Source organism: Calliopsis andreniformis, chromosome 9 (genome assembly GCF_051401765.1).
Source record: "Calliopsis andreniformis isolate RMS-2024a chromosome 9, iyCalAndr_principal, whole genome shotgun sequence".
Lineage (NCBI taxonomy): Eukaryota > Metazoa > Arthropoda > Insecta > Hymenoptera > Andrenidae > Calliopsis > Calliopsis andreniformis.
This window is the reverse complement of record NC_135070.1, coordinates 14,668,878-14,691,976: the sequence shown is the minus strand read 5'-3', so window position 1 is coordinate 14,691,976 and position 23,099 is coordinate 14,668,878. Positions and strand designations below refer to the sequence as shown.

Sequence of the window (23,099 nt, the reverse complement as noted above, 5' to 3'; positions counted from 1 at the left end):
GCTTTTGCAGGCATTTTAATCTTGCTTTGATATAAACGATTATAAATTGCTAGTGAATAAATTAAAATAATTACCACACTTTCTAGGTATACATCTTCTATCATTACTCCAATTTTCAAGTGAAACATTCATAAATTTATGCACATTCTTACCACACCTTCTCATTTCGATCCACAGATTATATTCTAATATTCAGAAATAGTCTAATAAGCACTCAGAATAAACTTATTACGCATTACCAAAATGTATATATTTCCTAAAACTAGTAAAATTTTCAGACTGTATATAAACTCTTGCAATCGTCTAATATTACACCAATGGTTTCTTCGTGCTTCGTTCCCTTTCAATAGGGAACGCCTATCGCGTAAATGCAGGCTAAACGACGATCATTTCCGGAGATGAGATTAGACGCGTTCGATTTACCCTTTGGGTTCGAGCGTAATGATCGAATCGCATCCTGGATATCGGCGCACCCTGGCATTTCCTCGAAATTATCTTGTCCTACATAGAACGAGTTGCCCCATTAAAAGCGCATACTTTTGTTATGTCATTCTCCGGCACGATTCCAGCTGATCAAATGACCCGCAAAATAAGGCCAAACCGAGCGGAATTGCGATTCCGCGCCAGCTAGTCGTTGCCCCCATTAAATCACTCTTTTCGACAAACTTATTCCATTCTACAACAACGTCGAGAATAGTTAGAACTGATTTGAGACACAGATAGCGATGACAAATTTCAAAAGGTACTTAATACAAATGAAGATTAGAGTACCTTATTGAAATGGATCATTTTTTCTTTCATTTCAAAATAATATTTTTTCACAATAAGTATCTATTTTTGTAGTCGATTGACTTTAATGTACTATAATCTACTACTTTCTTCATACAAAAAAAGATCAATATTGTTTTCTCCTTTGCGGTAGGTGCAGTGTGTATACCTACGTAATTGCACATGACTATCCAGTGATGATATTTTTAGACAGAATCCATCTTTTATGCAATCACTAGCTAATTATATACACGACGTTATTAATAGCAAAAGCTTATGTACGCGTGATATAGCGAGGTCCATTGTTTCCTCATAATATTGATAGCTTATCAATGTTCTAATTTTCAATTTACTACTGCTTCTTTACTTCTGTTATGGCACATTGAAACTAATCTGAGCGAAATGTTCTATTCCCTTCTTATTAAATTAAAAATTCGTCCGATTAAAATTTTCGAAACGACTTAAAGATCAAACAAATTCCTTGGAACGTCAAAGTGTCACAGAAATTCATGGTCTCGAGTGTACTGTGAACGTTGGAATTTCACAGTTCCAGCGATCACCGTTATTCTGTCGACAGGACCTGGAGGTTCGACATTAATGAAAGAGCAGGATGAGCACGGTGCACCTTGGCATCACGTCACCGTGCCACCTTGAATGACTTACATAACGAAACGAGTGACACGCACAATGTCTATTCTTCCCGTTCACGCGTGGCATACGATTCGACGTGGTAACGCGATGGCATCGTTCGAATCGTCGAATTCACGAATCCACGTTTTACGATCTATAGTTCCTGAAGCTATGAATTCTAAAGTTACGAGCACGGTTCCCTGTTCGACGATACGAAATATCATCCCACGTTATTTTTAGTTACCGAGAATCTTCTACGCCGTCTCTATTTTATAGCCAAGCCAAGGGAAGTGATTTTCATTTTCTATATTTATTTTTGTAGAACCGTAAGCAAAATTCCAGCAAATCGTGGAATGCTCTGTTCCACTATGAATTATGATAACTGTAGTTTTGTTTTTCTAGGAGGAGCTGCCTTGCGCCCTGAACCGCGGTGAAATTATGGGGTCGTAGCACTTGAGGCGTTATACGCTCGTGTGAAATAACGCTTATGCCGATTTGATTCGCTTTAAATTGAAATAAAATTTATTAATCTATTAGATGTCATTATTAATACTTTTTCGTGCGTCGCTACGATGCTATAATTTTGTTCTTTCGTATGTGATATCGAGCACTTGGTAAATAAAAAAATTTGAATTTGAATTTGAATTTAAATTCAAAATTTTAAATTTGAATTTGAATTCAAAATTTTAAATTTGAATTTGAATTTGAATTCAAAATTTTAAATATGAATTTGAAATTTTTGAAAAGTAAAATTTCTAAATTATTATTTATTTAAAGATTCTCTTTTGCTTGATGCACATTTGTGTAATTTAATTATTTCTACACTGAAGAAACTCAAGTTAATACTGACATAAATGGTGAGGTTGAAAGTGCTGAATGACGATACCGTTACCTGAAATTCAGATGCCAAGTTGTCGCAAGCTTTTAAGATAAACGAGCCTCTCATCATGTTCGCGAAATTCCTAGTTAGAAACTAAGCATAAAGTTCAAAGTAACGTTAGAACAGGTAGATGTATGCATATCTATCGATTCTTTCCTATCTTTAATTTTCAACAAATTTGATTACGGTGCTTCTACTGCTTCATACTCTTTTTATTGTTCGAAAGATTGTTAAGTCAAAACTTACCCATTTCTTGCTTTCCACCGTGTGCCGAATGCCCGTTCACGTGCATCGTCGTGTCCGAACTTTTCTTTTCATGCTTATGTGACTCCTTCGTTGAAGACTCCGTCTCTGTAGAAATAAAACGCAATATTAATTATGTTGTCTTCGAATTACTAATTGGAAACAGTTTCAGAGTAAAAATTAGAATAGAATTGTCAGAAAACAAAGTTTCTTTAGTAACGCAACGTCTAAGTTCCCTTTTATTCCTCCGACGACTGTTTCTTTGTTCCTTTTCTGTCGATGACTAAATCTCTACCATGAGGAGGAAAATGCTGTACGACCTTCATCAATGAAAACGAATGACGCTACCTAATCGCGAATACTGACGATGTTACTCAAGAAACTAGGACGTGTACCTTTTGCGTTTCCCTCAGTTCAACAAGAAAACGCACTTAATCTCACGGTCACTTTCTATACAATAAGTGGATCTTTTTTATCTCTGAAGCTATGATGATCAAATATGATAACTTTGAAGCAAGCTACGAAGCACTTTTATTACAACAATTAGAATACAAGTAAAGATTGTGTTAAAGATTAAAACCCTACTGCTTCATCAAGTCTGACCTCACAAATTATAATTAACCTTGTCAAAGTGAAAATTTAAGAACTAGAGATAACACAAACCTCTAAATCTCTCATTTTAAAGTAGAATTTCCATCACTTAATTGAACATCCTTATATTTTCAATGCCCCTTTGAGAACCTCTCAACTTCCACACACTAATCAAATAACGTTAATTACGACACTAAAACAGGAGAATTAAGGATCGAGATACTTTCCTCATATAGTCGGATGATAGTTTCTCTCAATAACATTCTAGTCTTCTCAGACCCTCTTAAAGGTATCCATTGAGAGGTTCCCCTGGAGGAGCGTGAATCAAGTCACGACTGGTGAACGGCTAGCAGTGGCCTACCGTCGAAAAAGGATCGCGAGTCCTTCTGCTGCACGTGGAACGCGGCTCGCCCGAAGCGGAGGTCGCTGAAAGCGCGAGAGACGCGGGAACGAGGTGAAACACAAAACCAGTAAGCATTGACCTGGGCAGAATGCTGCCTTATTGGTGCATAAGATCGGCCCCCACGGAGCTTATTTTACAATATCGCTCCTGAGCCGATGCACTCGCGTCCCTCCCCCTCGCATTCGTTCCTTATATGCATTAAACGCGACGCGGATAATTGGTTCACCGTTCGTAAGTAACCTCGATATCAAGTTAGCGTTAAGATTGCCTGGTGTACGGTTCCATGGAATGCTTGTGGAACAGGGTGCCCCCTGTTTCATTATGTTTACGAAGGACGTGGATTATGATCGAGCATTCTCGTTGCCACCCCCACGGCTCATTCACTTTTATCTCGATTATTTTTATTATCGTCTCCAGCGAGGCGAAATGAAATTGTGGACTATAAAAATAGTCTTCAGTAGTATCTAAGTGGAAGAGTATCTCTGGGAATAATTAAAGAGTAATCATTAGTGGTTGAATTAAAGTGAGAAACCTATATATCGAGTTTATTTGATTAATTCTTAGTTAATATGGTGGGACTTTCAGAATGATATGAGAAGCAGGCTGAAATATTGTATATCTTCGGTGTAGTACTTATATTAATTTTATAATTAGCTTACAGTGACCCTATTGTAGTATACTACTTTCGTTATACTATTGATATCGTATTAACTGAGGGTTAGTGTGCTGTAGATGGGTAACAGGTTCTTGTTATAACACATGTGCAGGAAATTGTCAAGTTGAATCGATTTGAATAAAAAATAGAATAGAAAGGGTGTTTTTACCGAAGTCTTCTATTTCATTAAAATACAATATCATATCCACTTAATTCATTCGTAACTTCCCCATTTTCTACGACTAAATTCCTCCACTCATTACGACGAAAAGGTGCGAAAACTATTTGAAACATTTACGACTCACGCACATTCTACTATACTAATTAACTGTACTCAGGCAGTAAGCGAGCGTAAAGCGTTTATGATATCCAAGTACATTTATTACAGCTTTCTGTACGATTCTAAGCATTCAACCGCGCATTCAACCGCGCATTCCTCTCCGCGTTTGATGCAGCAAATGGACTTCACGGTTGAAAGACCATTTTATTTATCATTTTCCAATGGCCGTCGTCCAAGACGTGTACACGCACTCCTGTGCTTTCTTCCCTTTTGCGTAACGAGCCACAGACGACAACCGATTCTCTCCGCTGGCATCGGATTATGTTAATGATAAACTGGATTTGCATGCGCGCAAATTGATGTCGCGTCACTGTGAATGGTGCCCACCGCGCATTGACAGAGCCCAGTTGCCTCTGCTGAATGCTCGCGAGCCTCGTTAAGTGCGATTCCTATTCGACAGAGGAACTGCCACGCGCTGAAAGTGGATCACGTTCGTTGATGAGAGTGGGAAAGTCTGTCCTCTGTTTGCTGCGGGATCTGCGCCCTGTGCACGTCCGCGTTACGAGAATTACGTGGATCGTGTTGAATAACAAGAGACAGTGGCCTGGGTAATTGAATTTTTGAGCGTTCGATGGAGGGGGATCGAAAATTGGAAATCGGAGGAAAACAGAATATTTTTAATAGAGATTAGATTTATGGAGTCACTGTCATTCGAAGTATATTACAGGCAATTATTTAGTGAGTAGAAACTGCACAATATTTTAGCTACATTATTTCTGTGGATTATTTCTTGCACCTCTGTTGGTGCAACTGCTTCGTGGTTACGTGAAGTATGAATAATATATTTGGTGATGAATGAGTGAGACGATAGTTAGTAATGCCAATGCAAAGTACTGTTAAGTTTTAGTATTACTAGAATTAAATGGCACAATATACCGCTTTGAACGTGCATTTTTTTCTCTGTGGAAATTTGCAACAGGTTTTTCCACAATTTTAGTTTCTTTATGATTCTCGAGAGGATTCTTTTGGGAAATAAGTGATCAAATCTTGAAGCAAATTTGGAGTTCAATTTCACAGGAGACATGTGTTGTCAAGATGAATAATAACACGCGACCAGTGTATTCATTACAACGCTACAGTGAACCTAATGAACCGCCTTAATTATTCTGTAACATCTTACGCAAGTGCAAGACGCAGTCCTGTTGTTGCGTTATAGACGCATCATCCATTTTCTTGGGCTTGCGTTTATTTAGAGCGGAAATACTCAGAAGAAGAAAGTTACAATACAGTGGAACCTCTGTTATCTGAAACAATGGAGGACTTGATCTACTCAAATTAGGGAATTTTTTTCAAACTTAGACTGTTACAATTACACACGTAATTTAAGTTAAAAAATAAGCATCTGAAAATTAAGTCTACAGAATTATATATTGTTTGAGAACAAATTGTTTTTTCTTGGTCGTGTTAATCTCTTAGAAAATCGGTAATATAAACCATATTTCCTTTCGCCATTCGCCAGCAACGCTATTTCGTTCACTTGTACCTGAGAGCGTGGTCATGCTGAACAGCTCTAATGCAATATCTTCTATCTGGCTTCTAGACTACACTGTTTGATTAAAGCGTTCGATATTGTCACGGCCTGGTCATTAATTCAGACGTGTTAGCTAATTATGTAGAACGGCAGTAAATTTCCTTGTTCCTTTTATCGACCACAGGAATAAACTTAGAACCCAAGTGTTCGCTGTCATATTGCGCTCTGGGGAATTTTATACTCTGTCTCGTTATCATTTCCATTTCAGGATGTAGAACTAGTCAGTCAGCTTTTATTCTCCTGCAATTTTAGCTTAATAATAGCTGATACAATCTTTATTTTAATAAACTTTTTGTACAGAGATTAGTGTGATAATTAATTAAATAGGGTACATGGAACATTATTTCTAATAAATTTTTAATCGACGTTAGATTTCAGTTTCTTTAGTACAACAATGCAATTAAAAAGTGTACGTGAAGCTGATGCTGATGCGAAAATTAATTTAACACGCATGTAGACCGTTATCATCGCGCCTAGTATTCAACGTGCGTAAAGGGAAACGCATGACGTAAACGCGTGATTAGAAGCTAAAAATCAATGAGGACCACGTTCGCATAAATTTTATTCAGCGCCGTCTCTCTGACCTCTACTCGTATGCCATTAGCACGGGGAATGCTACACAATTTGCATATTACCATCGCCTCGACGTAACGTTAAACAAAGAGTTACTTGATAATGCAATGCATCGATTTCTCGTTCTTCACGTGAAGAGAATAGGATGCAACAAATGGTGAGCATTCTTCTTTTCTTGTAAAAAATAGAAATATTTTTAGAGAAAAATAGAAAACATAGAATCACTTAGCTGAAAAAGCGAAATATATATAATACTACTTGTTATAAAAAACCTAAAGTGACTATGCATATTTGTGGCACTCATAAAGTTGGTCTCATTATAGATAAAATTACATAGGTCTATAATTGTAATTTCTATGCTATTACCATTATAACTTAATTTAAAAGTAAAATGTTTTAAAAGGAATATTCGATATCACGCCGCAGAATATTTGAAATTCCAGCAGGCTGAATTCAGTACTAGCAGATACCAGGTTTGTCGCCGTCGCTACATGCATACTGGACTTTGAGGTCAGTCAACTGCAACGCGATGCAAACTCTGCATTTGCATGTTCATCGTTAAATCAACACGTTATGTTTTTATACGTGATTAAATTCATAATCAATTCATCCAGGTATTAATTCGATATATTTTCCGTGCTTCGAGTTCCTAATTTACTGAATTTTACTAAAATTATTTATGCAGCGATTCGCTTATCGAGAAGAGTACGCTACTGCTCACCAAGGTCAGTAAACTGCAATGCTATGCAAGCGGTGCATTCACGTGTTAGCAATGGAATTAACGCTCGAACTCTATTGAAAGTTACTTCCTAGGCATGTAATCTCTGACTTTGAAAAAATTATTTAAACATTTGATCAGAATTTAGAGGTTCCAAAAAATAAAAGCATTATGTTACAAATACGAAATTAGTACAAAACTGCCTTTAAGAATTATTCTTTCTGCTTTATTTTCTTATTTTCTGAAGCCTTCAACTGCTTTGTAAAATATTTCGAGTTCTTTTTAACAGCGAAAGAAGTCGCTTTAAATGCTCGAAACCAGCTACAAACCCTTCACAAAATTGATTTAATATATTGCTCATAAAAAGCATTTTTTGCTTATCAGAAACCCCCAGAACGAGTATCAGAAAAAAGGATCTATAGCGATAACCTGAATACCCAGTGTCATAAATTCTGTCATCGAAAAGAGATCGAGGCTGATCAACATCGGTGTGGTATCGTGCGAATAATTCCCACCTATGCCTACAGAAATTTGTATCTGTGTCATCACTGAACTCGAAACCCGCGCAACAGGTCCTTAAAAGCTTCATTTGCAATTCCTTCCTATTGCGTCTCAGAACGATTAAATCATGAAGGTTCTCGACAATGAATTTCACGCTGAATCCTCTTTCCTGATTTCTTTCCTTTGTTACCTTGAATTGTAGCACCCCATCACACCATTTGAAATTTATGGCGCGACACTTAGAGGCACTACATAGATATACATTCAAGATATTCAAATTTCAGTATTCATTAAAATTGGAAATATTTGAAATAAATTGGAGGCAAAGTGGCCTTCACTGATGCATAACATTCGCTGCCTCATTACTCCATTTTTAGTATCCTGTTTCGGCAATATAATTCTATTTATATGACTTCTTCTTATGAGTTCAATTTCTTGTTTGTTAAACTTGAATCGAGCAGCCTTGATCATCAAGCTATTTATATATGTTAATTGCTCTATTATTTTTGGAGCAGATCAGTTGGCACTGTTTCCATTCCTCTATATACACTTTCCCCTCATTTGAAACGCGTAAAGCTTCTATGCAAAAATCAACCATTTTATTAGGCATGCGAAAATATTGAAATGCAGAATATTCCATAAATAGCTTCAGCTCTCAGTTTATACGATAAATTTAGTAGAATATTCAAGGAAATGATTGCTCAAGTTAGGAGTGGTTAGGAGTTAGTTACCAGTTGCAACATTCGAAATGAATTCAACTCCTTGAGCAACGAGTCTAGAACAAGGATCAAAGTCTCGGACACGGATGTTTGGTGTAAAGTAAAGCGACCAAGATTTCAACCGTACCGCATTACCAATTAGGAGGGCAGCTTCTGACAATGAGCCAATGGCGTGCGGCGCTTCTCACGATATTCAACACTGTAATTTCTCTCGCCATTGTCTGACTACTGAGAGTCGTGACACGTAAAGAGTGAGACTCTCATCGTCAGTGTTGGCAGGGCAAAAAAAGAAAAAAAAAAAAAGGGAACGGAACGTAACGGTGTTCGTAGAAATTTTCCGTGTTCACCTTCTATTCATTTCTTTCCGCGATTCTCGTCCCGTTTGCTCGCGAGGAAACATCACGAAGAGCGATTCTCAAATTTCAACGTGATTTCGCTGAGAACTTGATACACTGAAATAAATGATAGTTGCGATCCTTGTTGATATTACTCCGCATACTTTACACTTTGTACTGTTGTGAAATCTTTGCCAAGGGAAAGAGTATCAATTAACCTGTTAGCATTTAGAAACAATATTCCCCTTTTTCGACAGTTTTTTTTAATCTTCTATGGTACGTTAGAAAGATTATAGACACATTCCTTTTTCTAAAAAAGTTTTTCAATCTTTTTAATATCCACCTGTAAGGTATTACTAAATCGAACAAGAATAATCGTTGAAAAAAATTTGAGATTTAATAGATCAAATTATTATCTAATAATAAGTGTTTCTATACGATCTCTAATTATTTATTTTACTCATTTATTGATTTTTATGCTCAAGGTCGTTGCAAGGTCATTCTCTCATACTTCGCTATGTACATCGATCCGAGTGTAAACTAAAGTACCACAATAGCAAAAGGTATATTCTATTACAAATCTCCATATATTTGCTACATGAATACTTTTCTTAAGTACTTTTGAAGCTATTCACCTGTCATCATATCTGTCTCTGGAAACTACAAGTTTCGACTAAATTTAAAGCACGAATGATTGAAGTACCTGTTTTAAAATAAACACTTCATACGATAAGTCAGACCATGTACTGATATATGTTTATCGATTCGGTGTTTAATAAATGCACCATATCCTTGTGGCAATTTTAAAAAGTAGGTTACGGGTGTGTTTGCACGGTTTGCCTGTTGCACAAGTTTCGCGCGACGAAATATCTATGCGGGGTGTTTAACGCCCGTTTAAAAGAAACTCTTTTCACACTCGTTAGAAACGGCTTATGGGCAAAAGCTGTATATGGTAATTGCTCGGTGGCTGTGGGAATTGCTTTCACCGATGTCGCCTGCTGGAGTAAAATTTGCGCCGACAAACACGCGGCTGCAAGGAAATCGCGCAGCGCGTTACGCTTTTCTGTCAACCGTATCCCATTGCAACGAGCACCAAGAAAAGCAAAAATCACGCGAGTCACTGTACTCTTAGACAGACATCGATATCATGTTATCGTGTTTCACGTAATCGTAAGAGGCGGCCTCTGGGAAAAAGAATACAATTTTGTAATAGAAAAAAGGAGTAACAGTAGACGTGCTATTGTGTACCTGTGATCATTTTTGTTTCTTAAGTAAAACATTGATGGCTATTGATGAGCAGAAATAATGTCACACAAGTGAAAGAGAAATTCTGGATACTATCTGTTTATGTACGTCGTTTTATAAACACAGCGATTACAATCTCGTGATGATAAGATGTGACGTGGGGAAATATTTTTTCGCTGATACATTTTTCAAGAAATTTTTATATATAGAATTTAGATATATGATAAGAGTTCGAAGAAAATAGATGATAAGAAAATAACTGAATTTAGATAAATTTAATAATTGGTGTTGTGAAATCTGAACTGTGGTTCAGGAAATAATTCTGTGGTAGATTCTATGAAGTCAGTGCAATCACTTTTCATAATTTTAACAACCACTTAGGCAGCGAGAGATGGTTTTGTTACCATGAACGATTGTGTTTTTAACATACGTAATAAATGCTTAATATTGCCTTAAAGTCATATCGTGATGGTTGAATAATACTTGATGGTCGAAATACAGGCAATAAATACTCCTATTTCATGCTAAGTGAACTCGAAAGCGGAGCATGGAATAAATGAATTACTAAATATTACTAACAAGTGATTATATTCAATTCGTAGCGATTTAAAAAACTTCAGAGATTTCTCGAACGTTTATGGCAAGAAATAAATATCGTTGTCATAATATTTATAAAAATCTGTAATGCATGAAGTGGAAAAATATGGCTTCTAGAAATATATTGCACAACCGCATTTTTTTCTTTTGAATGTTTTACTTAGCATTAGTATGCTTCCGTGAATGAATTCATGTTCTCGCATCAATAAAGGAACGAATGTCACTTACGCGACAGGAAAGAAAAAAAATGTGAAGAAAAGATATTTCCTGTCGATTTCGTTCTTTGAGACCATGCAAATCATGTTAACGACACTTTTTGTAACATAATTGTAGTGTTGGGTATACCACGCAAAACAAGTGGCACTCCTGAGCAGCAGCTGATATTGATTTAACAAAGAGCAATCATGGTAGACGCGGTAGAAGTAGTTATTTGCCCGTTATTTAAATGAACAACTTGCAAATAATTACAACAGACATGATCAGTTAATTTACGATTTTTGCCCACGCAGATGACCACACACGGAATAAATTAAGTCGCGTATTAATGAAGCCAGAGAAATTCAATGCGTCATTATGACGTAATATCTTATCTATTGTGTGTATTCCTGGCCTGTCTTTGCAAAACTGAATGGCGATCGCTCTAATATTCACGATTTCGGATACTATCATTGGTATTCGTAGTCGACAAGATACAAAACTAAAATATGAAAAGGTTCCTCTAAATATTCATGAGGTCAAAATGTTTTGGGGTCCTCTGAATATGGTCCTGGTGCCTACTTAAATTTCACCTATATGAAATATCATCTATCTTCTATGACATTCTATACCCACTTTTGAGAACATACGCAGAACACAATGACCCATTACCAAATCTATGACACGATATCTCTAAAAATCCCATTCTTACAAAAACGAAAATTCCCTAAAGTTAATTCACGAATTTTCCAGGCCAACCTAATATCAACTAACTCATCATGCTCCCAGTAATTTCCTTTGTCCCCAATCCGTACACTCAGACCCAAACAATTTACCAAGGAATTACCTGAAACTCGTCCTACTCCAATCACTCAATCCCACTATCATACACACCACAGCCGTGCAAATCATCAACACACCATATCACATGTCCACGAAATTCCTCGAAATCGACGACAATAATCTCTACCCTTAGAATACCAGCCCCAAATCCATCGAAAGGATTCAGAAGCACCTCTGACACTTCTAAGCAACTGGCAGCGCAGCCATGCCAGGACTCGCGGAACAGGATAAACCGTGCTGTCTCGTACCTGTGCGCGAAATGATCGGTGCGGTATGCACGATCGCCTCGAGTGGTCCTCTTCCACAGGGCAACGTTAGTCAGCGGCGTAAATAACAGCGACGATGGTCGAGGCGGAGAGAGCCCGTCGAGGTCGGCCAGGCGCACAAGTTCGCGGATATTTCCCCACGTATTTGCATACAATCCAGCTCGGGGCGAGTCCACGGCGGTCTGCGTGTTCAGGAATTCGTGGAAAGCTTCTGTCTCCCCTTTCCTCCCCTGTCCTTCGTTCCTCCTCCCCCTTCAGACGGCGATCACGCGGGCGTTGTCGAGGGGTCCTCCGCTGACCCTCGGCCCTCGGGATGGTCCCCGTGGATGGAAGCGGACGGAAGTGGCCGCGGGTGGATCGTCTGACGTCGATCGATCGGAACGATTCACGGTGGCCAGGCCTCGCGGTGAGCCACGCCGAGGACGAACGGGGGGGACACGATAACGAGCACGAAGCAGCGCTGGGCGAAAGGAACCGCACGCTCAAGAACCCAGCCAAGCACTGCTGTGAGGCCAACAGGTGAGCCGTGCCAACAGTTTACGGCCAGTGACGTATCATCCGCGTGTTCTATACAGGGCAACAGGTGTGAGATGCCGCAGTGACGTAGCCTGAGGAGGAGTCCGCTGCACGAAAGCGGAAAAACTTGCGCCGGAAAGGTGGACGCGGTGAGGAGGGGGACTGGAAGGGGATACGTGGCCTGGGTTTATGGACAGGGAGATTTCAATGTGAATTTCGGCGTGGTTGGCGATATGGAGGGTTTTGGAAGGGATGTCTGGGAGAGGGTTTTTTGGAGCAGGTGGTTGGTGGTTGGAAAGGGATTTAGTGAGGTACTGGGACGACAGGTGGGACCTGTGGGGGAGGGATGTTGGTTAGAGAATTGTTTGAAATGGAAAATTGCTAATGGATGTGAAATTTCTATAACTTGAAAAATATGGTTTTTGAATTACGACTGTAAATCAGTTTGGTAAATGCACCTGTATTTGTTGTACGAAGTTTATTGGTTGAAGATCGAAATTGTAGAATTTATTTAATAGTAACAAGAAAATCATTTAGTGTAAATAACACTTAACTATTTTTTAGATCCAAGACTTGCGATAGAACTTTGTTTTAAGTTATTTCATACCAAGCGATCACCATAATAATCAAAACGGGAAATATTAAAGCTTATGTTACTGGAATTCAAGTAAACTATACATATACATATGAATTCATGAAACTAGAATTTTAAATTCTATGAATCTACCAAAAAATTGAATATACAGAGCTAACAAGCTTGGTAGTGCTCTAAAATTTAGAAAACTCACACTTACATATAAAAAGAAATGCAAGTGTATTTTTTTTTATTCTACCAGGAATAAATGGATGGAATGAAATATCTACTAGTTAGCGATATGAACATTTTAAACAAAAAATGACAAAATTACCCATTTGCCATGTACTATGTATATTATTAATAGCGATAAGCATTATCATGATAGTAGTAGTAAAAGCGAACATTTGTGCATGCACTGCATAAAAGCGAGTGGTTGTTCATATTCGTTCCTCTTTTTGCTGGATGCTCGATACGCTAACATAACAATAATAACGTTCTTCCGGTCGATTGAAAGAAGCCAGAGAAATTTCAAGAGGGAAACCGGTTCCTTCATTGGCCGCTTTTAACGTAGCAACAAGTAAAAATTAATGAATAAAACTGGGAATCTCTCGTAATTCATTCGTTTGTACGACAACCATCACTTCTCATCGAGACTGAATGCAGAACACTATAATAGCCGACGTATTTCTCTCTTAATTATTCCGAATACAAAATTTAATCAGAAATAAGTGAAACCTGTGAATTTTTACAGTTTGTAGCTTTCAACTAATTTCGATATCGGCAAAGTAATTACCCCCTCTCACAATTTTAAATGCCATGGATCATAACGCATCGAAATGTCACAAAAATATCCTGACCTTACTAAGTATTACTATTAATTGCATTCAAGTAGGCCATGTCCTCAAAATGATAAAATTTTCTGCTATAAGATAGACGTGACCTAAAATTCTTGTTCCTCATCAGTAATTTCAGACATAAAAAATCAAATACACCAAATAGCAATAATGTTATAAAGATATTAATTTTCACTGAAATTCTCTTCCTTTTCTCTACACTCTATACCAAGCAAAACCCGAAGTCGCTCATGAATTAGAAGCAAATGAAAAATTCTACACCCACAGAGAGCAAGCAAAAAAGATACATATTGCCAGTGACTACAAATCACCACTTAATCTATCCATACCTCCCCCACAAAATTCAGAAATGGTTTCAACGCGTGTCGTGCCAGTTCATCGTCCACAATCGAAGAAAAAACCGATTCCCTTGCGACACTCGATGATATTTCGTCATCGTTCAGATGTAATAACATAGATACGCAACTATGCGCGCAGAGTGTGTCTGAAACGGAGCTGCATAGAATCGCCTGCAGTAGAGTCGAATTAAACAGAATTTTCGAGCGGTGTCGAATGTGGGTTACATACAGACACCAAACACTTCCACTTCCTTTCAGGTATCGCCTGTACTTTCTTTCATGCGAGAAGTAAAAGTATATCCGCTCAAGATACGGTGGGCATTGTGCGTGGCCAGTTTAGCAATTCTTATTCAAATCTCCTAGACGATTTTGCATTCCGTATGCGAGTCCCCGCCACGATCTCTGCCCGTCCTTGTGCCTGGGATTTATCTCTCGCGCGGATCCACCAAATCCGCCTACTTCCACAGAGGTTCCAGCTAACGGAGTTTTGATCCAAGTGGATGATAGATAGAACGTTTCGATTCATCAGATTTCTTGAGCAATCGAAAGATGCTGGTTTATCGGGCTTTGCCACTGGCTACCATTTTGGGTAGGGTCAAGTGATTTTGGCGCGGTCGATGACTTCATTTTCTGGCCGAATATGTGGAGATAGTGTTGGCTAGATTGTAAGTGGGATTTGTTGAAATTACTAAATTAGTGAATGTGGTAAGGAAATATGGCTGGGAAGAGACGAGTTTCTGTATAAGATACAGATTAGCTAAGAGTTGATTAGCTAAAGCAAGATACGACAGCTTCGTACGTACTGAACAATTTAATTAATTAAGGATTCTTGATGCGTGAAGTGACTGTAGTGGCTCTCGTTACTTGAGTTATCAAACCGATCGTATACCTAATTTCTTCTACTTTGTATTCATTCAACATCAGGAATTCTGAAAGCGAACCTATATCTTTTAAACAGGCACTTATTCTGCATTGTTGAATCATTTTGAAGGTATTTACCTGACAATAGTACCTGACTCATTTGATATAAAATTCATTGCTGTAGGTATGGTTAATGTTAGTTGACTAATTAGGGACAGTGACAATGTATAGAGAAATAATATCAGGAAAATCGGTTGGTCATTTAAATTACGCGGGCTTTTTGTCTGGCATCAGCAATAAATGTAACGATACTGTAGAGCCTGCACTTGCGCAATGAGAAGTGAGACATAATGCATTGAAGTCAGAGGATAGAGTACATTTTGATGCTAATTCTAAATGTGAAATCTTATAAATACAATACGTGTTGCCGTTCCAATATCTAGAACATTTTTTTCTGGAGCGAACATATTAAAAATTCCTATAAATTTTATTATCGATTTAGTTCAATTTTGCCAGAATTGCTACAGGTTCTAATAGATGGCAATAGTCGTATCTTCTGAGTAGCCAAATATGCATGTTGTATGTACATACATACATATTTTGAAAACCACAGGCGAGTATACAGGATAGACTAAGCAGCTGATGGAGAATTTAGTGTTTCATCTCATGCTCTGAAATATCGACTTTTTGAAAATCACTGGTTTCTGTGCGCCCTCTGCGATTTTCAATCGGTGGATGTAGAAAATACACTGTGTTTTCGTCACTGACGCTGGTAATAGCAGTAAATGAGAAAATCCTACCATACCGTCCAATATAAAAGGCGTTCCACTAAACGATCCTCCTTATTCATGTCTGTAATGTTAAGTAGTGAATGAAGACACACAGGGAAATAAAATCAAAGTCCCACCTAGGAAAAGGTATAGATTCTTGTATTCAAGTCAATTCTATGCATTTAGTTGAAGCTTTTCTTCTTTACTAGTAACACTGTAAATAGTAGATTTGGTTTATGTTTTATTATAGTCAAAATTAATACTTACAGTATTGCTTATGATAGTATATCAAGTAAAATTTTGAACATTAAAGGCAACAGCTGCGGTGTCCGAGTGGTTAAGGAGTTGGACTCGAAATCCAATGGGTTGTTCCCGCATAGGTTCGAATCCTATCCGCAGCGACTCCCTTTTTTGCTCGCTTTTAATTTACCAGACTCCTTCTGGTAACCAACCAAGATTTTTCAACTCATTAATGTCTTGCATTTTAGAATTTAGCATCACGACATTGAAGAAGAATCAGAAGTAACAAATTGTAGCAATTGTAACGCAATGATTGACATTCATTTTGAAAGGTCATATCAATCAGCTCGTAAATAACATTCAATATAGTACATTCACTTCTTTCTTTATATTATCTTTCTGTGATAGACTGTATTTACGAAGAACTCTTGTCACGTGTCACCTATGTCGTTTTACTTGCATCGTGTATGGATAGAATATGATAAAGATTTTATAAAAAATAAAGAAAGCTATTGTATACTGCACTGAAATAATTTAAAGTTATTTCCAAGTGTCTTATCGCAAACGTGCCACCTATATCAAAATTCCTACAATTATCAGAAGTCTCTAATTTTAGTTCTTATCACCACTAATGTTGCATTCTTGTCGTGAACTGTATCGATAACTTCCTAGTAACATAACACAAAAATGATAGGGAGCCGCACACTCCCTCCAGCAACGTGATATTGGAAATTACATTATTGTGATAAGGTTTATCCTATACCTCGCCTCTCTAATACAATTAGGTTACCACCAAATTGAAGAATCTACCCATCTTGTTTTCTCCCACTTCCAACGCTAAAGATTGCCTACTATCTAAACAATAAAGGAGACAAATAGTAAAAATACAAATGTCTTCGCGAGAAGCATTTCTATTGATTCTACGTACATCACATGTTGTACATTTCTTGCGTAGGCATGGTTTCCATAGCAATGAAAATAGGATGGGAAAACCCAGTCAGTCACTCATGTGCGTATCTCTATTATTATTTTTTGAAACCTTAAAGTAAATCGTCAGGGAATGAAACACTTGCAGATCGATAGAACGGCCCGTTTATTCGATTAAGTTAGCAAATTGTGAATTAGAATTATTTGAGCGGGTTGGAGCGAAGGAGTGATGTTATTTTACTATCTTTATTTGAAACAAGAAACAGCATTCTTGCTGGTGCTCGTTCCAGATCCTCCACTTCAGATCGTACATCCTCTGAAACAGAAGTAAATTAATGTTAGAAACGTTCAGACACTGATTTGCTAAGCTACAGAGTTGTCTCGATATACGACCAATTGAAGACCTCGTAAGAAAAACAACCCTTATTAATTTTTATCTTCTTCTACCTCTTGTTCTATCGGTTAATGTTCTTTTTAACAAAATATTCGTCATAATTCACATATTACATCTGGTACTGGACCTCGCTTTTGAGAAAGTAAACTGATATTAGAAATAAATTTCTTGTATCTTTTAAGCCCAGCGGTCTCAAGTGAAGTGATCCCAATTCACGAGTTTCTATTGAGACAAAACTGTACACTAAAAACGATTTCCTTACAACAGGATATTTCTTCAAAATCGCTACTTCCGTGTGGTACATGTTTCTCTGTCCAGCCACGATGGGACACGTCGTCGCCAGACAAACGTTAGGATCCAGCCCCAAAAACGGAATATCCATCACTTGACTTGCCCAAAATATCCGACCCTGTATGTTATTTGTCGAAAAGGCTGAAAGAAAAATACTACACTTTACAAGCGAAAATCCATATTGTCTTTCCTATAAATTCATTACGAGCGATCCAAAACAGTTCAATTAATTCACGGTTATACTTTATCCACTTTAGAACACTGTGACGACTCTTCCTCATGCATAATCGAACGCTAGGGGATTCCAAATTCTATATGATCAGGTAATTTTGGCTTTTTTCTAGTAGTCCTAGTGTTATCCAAAAGAATATAAAACTCACCAGGCGTATAATGAGCAGTCACGTTAGAAACGATTCCCCTTTTTAATTTACATGGTTTTCCCTCCGCAGCTTCTTTACAGGGCTCCACAATTACCTCGTGTATGGTACAATTAGGTGGCGCATTAGCTGCAAGCAAAACGAGTACTTAAAAAAATGTCCATACTCCTCAATTAATGCTCCATCCATAATTCCACGCTCTCTAATCTAAAACAGTAGAAACTACGAAGAAGCTCCTGTCCATTCCCAGCGTTTCTTGGAACTAAAAAAACTCGCTTCTGACCATTGCTGGCGCTAAACGAAGAAAAAAAGCTTAGCGTCAGCGAAAAGCAATCGGCTGCTGTTCACGCTGCGAGCATTCATTCATAAAAGAGCAGACCGAAGAACAACCGTGCCCCGTCTCGTTTTTTTCTCACGGACGTGTGCGCTCCGTCTCCGACTGCAAGTCACGAGAGATGGAACCAGCTTTTTTTGCTGTCGCAGTTTCTGAGGCAATTGAAAAAGCCGAGCTAGTTTCTTGGAATCGGCGAAATGGACAAGGATGAAGTGTACGTCTGTGGGAGGGAACGAGTTGGAGCATCGCGCTTCACGTTTTTTGCATGAATGACAGCTCGAGGAATATTCTTCTGGCGTTTTATCGCGACTTTTCTTCGCGCCGAATCGCGTGCCTTTTTCCTTGACCGACAAAGCAAAGAAGGAACCTTTGACGAAGGAACCAATCTGGATAGAGTATCGTTACGAGATTGATTATTGTTGGACCAAGCAAGCTGACTTTCAAATTTAGGTCACTTAACGAGGCCACCTACTATCATGGAAAATTAAATACTGATTTAAATAGAAAACTTTTATTTTTATCTTTGATGATTCTGAGGACGAGTGCCATTTGCAACTAATGGTACTTCCCAAAGTGATCCTTTTCGATAGAATAAAATATAGAAAGTGTAAGAGTAACGTGAAAAACGTTAACTAATAATTATTATTAAAATTCTGTTGCTCAACAACTCGAGAAATATCCAGCGTTGCTCTTCCTAGCAAAAAATCTTATCGAGAGAAGAGAAAACACGATATCGTTAGACTGTGTGAATAACACATTATCTATGCAACAAATTTATCACAAGCTGTTGCTCACAGTTCTCAGCGCGTGCACTTTATCAACTGAAAGCACTCTATCGGCGTGCCAGAATTAGTTCCTACGTATTTATCAAAAGGAAAGACACTAAATTCCTTCCCAGCAATCTAACTTTCTATTCCTCTATAATTTTAATCGAACTACAACGTCAGCACTCAGTCAAATGCAACACTTCAAAAGGACCCTGAGAACTTCACCTTAAACCCAGTCTACTCGTTGCACTTCGTCCCAGGAGCCAAAGATTTTCAATAATTCTACTCTGAATTGAAATAATCGAACGACCGATACTCACGATCAACGTTAAGACACGGCCGCCATGGCACGACTTCCGCGCAGGCCGCGGATATGGCAACGACCAAGAAGACGAAGAGGAGTTCACTGTGTCGGTTCATCCTCGGTGGATGGTCGTCACGGAGTGAACAAGTGGCTGCACTGTAACCAGAAGGCAAACGATGTCCGAGCAGGCTACAGAGTGGGGTCATAAGTCAATTGAAATTGTATCTTAAACGCCTAGAGAGCTACATATATGCGTAACACTCCTCTCCTTCAGGGAATCATAGCGAGCTCTATGCCACAGCGTTACAATGTATCGCGCCATTCGTTGCCTCGCAGCGCGTGCTCGTCACATGGAATTCTCAGGACCTGATTAGATACTTGCTTATCCTGCAGTTCTAATCTGCTGATTCTAGTAAATCGTAGTAAACTTGTTTACTTAGCGCTGATGTATCCAAGTTTCGAAACGGGGACCTTTGACTGTTCTAGAGGTGAGTTTTCAGTTCTTGAGACGACGTGGGTTGTGCAGAGATCCTTCAGCTGCATCTGTTATGCACTTCTTGTCAACTTTGAAATATTTTAACTCACACAGTGTAATCGTTCAAACTGTTTGATGGCTAACTTTGTGCTAATATTTTATTAGTCACTAGACATACCCTTGACTAGGACTTTGTAACAACCTCGTCCAAGACAACTTACATATCAATAAAATTACTGATCTAGTAATCTGAGGACTCTGTTCATCCCCTCCCCACTAAACAGCTACTATATTTTTAAAATCTAAGATAATATCTTCCGTACTTCGACTTTATTCTTGCAGAGTACTCAAATTATACACACCTACATAATCTACGTTTAACTATTATAGCCTCGTGCAGCATTTTCACCTAAAAAAAATAATAGATACGTAATTACATTTACCACAGAAAATATTCTCCTCTGGAAATTAAAAAATCATAATAACAGGGAATTTCACCTGCAAGCCACGTCTTTCCACGATTCTGGTACTTGACCCCTTTTCATCATCCTCGCTTTTGCCGAACCAATTGCACCGCGTTTCAAACGCTGAATACGAGGAATTAAACGCGAAGGTTACGTCTGAAGAGACACACGCGTATTGTCGTCCACGGCATGTAATAGGATAGAGAGACACTTTGAATCACCCGTGCCAGAAATAAGAGTTCGACGATCGTTCGAGTGCGGTCGCCTGGCGGATTAAACACAGAGGCCGCAAAGGGCCGCCGTGGCGCGGTCTCAGATGACCAATCAAAGACGAGGCCCCTGGAAAAATAATTGGACACAATTGTTAAATTGTGCATTTCCTGATAAAACTGGCCCAGCCATGCCGGAAGACGGTCTCGACGAGGATTCTGCCGAAAATTCAAATATGCATTGGTCGGTTGAATTTTGTTACAGAGAGTCCCACAGGAAACTGGAAGAAAGAGCACAGTATTAATTTATGAAGAGCAATGATGTCAGTAGAAATGTTTGTAATGGAAAGTAATAGAGACTAATTCTGTGAAAGGATTGAAATTTAAAAATCTGAAAAAATTAAATTCAGATTCGTTACTTTTACTATTTTCATGTTAGTCAGAACACTTAATGCAAATGTTTCATTTAAATCTCTGGTTCTAATTTTCTCGAATTGCAAATCTGATGAAATTTCTCAGTAATTGAAAGAAAAGTGTAATTTACAATCTATCATTGGTTCATAAATCTTTTCAATGAAATTTCACCAATGGGTTTAATTAAAAGTAAGCACAAACGAAAGGATATTCTACAAAGGCAGAAGATTGCTGTTAACAAGATTGTTGTCTTTGCTTAATGATCAAAGGGTCAAACTAGATAACAGCTCTAGGAATACCAAATTGATAGACATCAATGAAACGTTTGCAGTCCATTTAGCCCGAGAGCAATTGTCAGCAATTAAACGTGGGACAGCATCGTTAAAATCGATTACAGATCATCACGAGCGAAATAATTACCATCGACAGCGACGATTACGGACAATCCGAGGACTTAGAGCGTAATAGTATATCACTTGATGGCCAGCACATCGTACATTATAACAGCTAGTATGCGATTATTCAATTGACAGGCACAGTTGATTCACGGGCCGCTAAATTAGTGTATATTGTTAGTTTAGAAAACGTTATCGCGAATGCTACGCGTTTCCCTCTTGCTCGTGGAAGCTTACAGAAAAAACAGAATCTGAAAATAGTTTCATATCTTCTTTCGTTACATATACACTTGGTAATGTTGAAAGTTAAAGCGCTTATGGACGATGTACCCATGTAAGGTTTTTCTGAATGGTTTATTAAATACAAGATTTAACAACACAATGACATAATACAAAATATTAATAATATTATTAATCGTGTCGAGACATTCTTACAAACAGTTAACTGTACAAAAACTCAGTGTCGACAGCGAAGAAAGCAGTAGTCTAGGCAGTGTCTGAAAGCACCAGCTAAAGAAACGTAATTGAAACCATACGATGACGTACTATTGCTAGATAGACGTACAGATAATTAATAAAATCGTGTCACATATAACGAGGCTTAATAACAAGATAATTGCCGATAAACCTTTCACAGTGGGTTAATCGTTAAATTTACAATTAACAATAGATCGCGTTTCACGTGAATTCGATATTTTATAATAAGAATATCGACATCAATTGAGAACTGAAGTGGCATGTCTTCCTTTTTTATCTCTCCCCCCCTCTCTCTCTCTCTCTCTCTCGCGTAATCGCGATCACTGGCAGTGCTTTTGTTGTCGTTGTGATCGTCATTGCACAGGAGCAGGTATCGATTCTTTGGTATCAACATACGCGTGTGGTCGTGCGACCGAAATTGAGTCTATTCTATGTTAGAACTTCTCTAAACAACAGAATTATCAGGATGATAATTGATTGATCAGAATATAACATATATGTATAAACTAAAATGAGTATTCTTCGTTAAAGAATTAATAAGATTATCAAAGGCCCCTTCCTATCCCAGGCGTTCCTATTTCACCATTTTCTCGCGTTCGTTTATCAAGTTAAAATAAATAATAAATTCCTGAACGTTCGTGATATTCCAACAAATAATGAAATCGCAATTGAAACGACTATGCAAACGAAGTAATTGCAGAGGAATAATTTGTCCACGAGATTTCAACGAAAATGTGATAAAATATGCGGATCGTATTTAACTTTATGGAATACAGGAAATAGCGTCGATATCGCGTTGCATAACTCGCGGGATGTAAATGGGAAATATGTAGCATTAGAAATTGAATCTGACAACTAGCGGAAGCGATAATCGTTAAATCAATGCAAATGAAAGTAATACCCAACTCTGAACAGCAATTTCATTTTGCCCCTTCGAATGAGAATCTCGGGCACGCCACTTCGTTGACGACGCTGACGCGTCTCTTTGGCAAATTCGTTTTTGCTTTTTGTTCTCAATGCTTCCATGCTCGTTCACGTTAACTGCTTGAGCTTCGTCGCGAGTACTTCGATCGAATCGACTT

General features: G+C 38.1%; 2 protein-coding genes and 1 non-coding gene across 3 annotated transcripts; 1 reads left to right on the top strand and 2 right to left on the bottom strand.

The window, feature by feature from the left end:
• Positions 1–2,524: 2,524 nt before the first annotated feature.
• On the bottom strand, positions 2,525–13,082 carry LOC143183423 (uncharacterized). Its single transcript, XM_076384942.1, has 5 exons — positions 13,072–13,082; positions 12,981–13,007; positions 12,615–12,882; positions 12,016–12,537; positions 2,525–2,629 (listed from the first exon to the last, which is right to left on the bottom strand). Exons 1-4 carry the CDS (start codon positions 13,080–13,082, stop codon positions 12,082–12,084), a joined length of 762 nt encoding a protein of 253 aa, XP_076241057.1. The 3' UTR covers positions 2,525–2,629; positions 12,016–12,081.
• A 3,186-nt stretch (positions 13,083–16,268) lies between these two features.
• On the top strand, positions 16,269–16,350 carry Trnas-cga (transfer RNA serine (anticodon CGA)). The gene has a single exon. It is a non-coding gene; the product is annotated as a tRNA-Ser (tRNA).
• A 915-nt stretch (positions 16,351–17,265) lies between these two features.
• LOC143183808 (MD-2-related lipid-recognition protein) lies at positions 17,266–19,804 on the bottom strand. Its single transcript, XM_076385540.1, has 4 exons — positions 19,600–19,804; positions 18,182–18,307; positions 17,773–17,942; positions 17,266–17,432 (listed from the first exon to the last, which is right to left on the bottom strand). The coding sequence occupies exons 1-4, from the start codon at positions 19,787–19,789 to the stop codon at positions 17,349–17,351; spliced, it is 570 nt and encodes a 189-aa protein (XP_076241655.1). The 5' UTR covers positions 19,790–19,804; the 3' UTR covers positions 17,266–17,348.
• Between the last annotated feature and the right edge of the window lie 3,295 nt (positions 19,805–23,099).

Excerpts from the sequence above, each read along its gene's own strand:
- LOC143183423 (XM_076384942.1), bottom strand. Across the intron at positions 12,883-12,980 it reads TACCAAACTGATTTACAGTC|GTCCCACCTGTCGTCCCAGT; the intron begins GTAATTCAAAAA and ends CCTCCCCCACAG. Across the intron at positions 12,538-12,614 it reads CACTGCGGCATCTCACACCT|CAGTGCTTGGCTGGGTTCTT; the intron begins GTTGCCCTGTAT and ends TTGGCCTCACAG.
- LOC143183808 (XM_076385540.1), bottom strand. The coding sequence starts at position 19,789 with ATGACCCCACTCTGTAGCCTGCTCGGACATCGTTTGCCTTCTGGTTAC. Across the intron at positions 18,308-19,599 it reads GCCGTGTCTTAACGTTGATC|CTAATGCGCCACCTAATTGT; the intron begins GTGAGTATCGGT and ends TTTTGCTTGCAG. Across the intron at positions 17,433-17,772 it reads TTTTGAAGAAATATCCTGTT|AGGATGTACGATCTGAAGTG; the intron begins GTAAGGAAATCG and ends CTTCTGTTTCAG.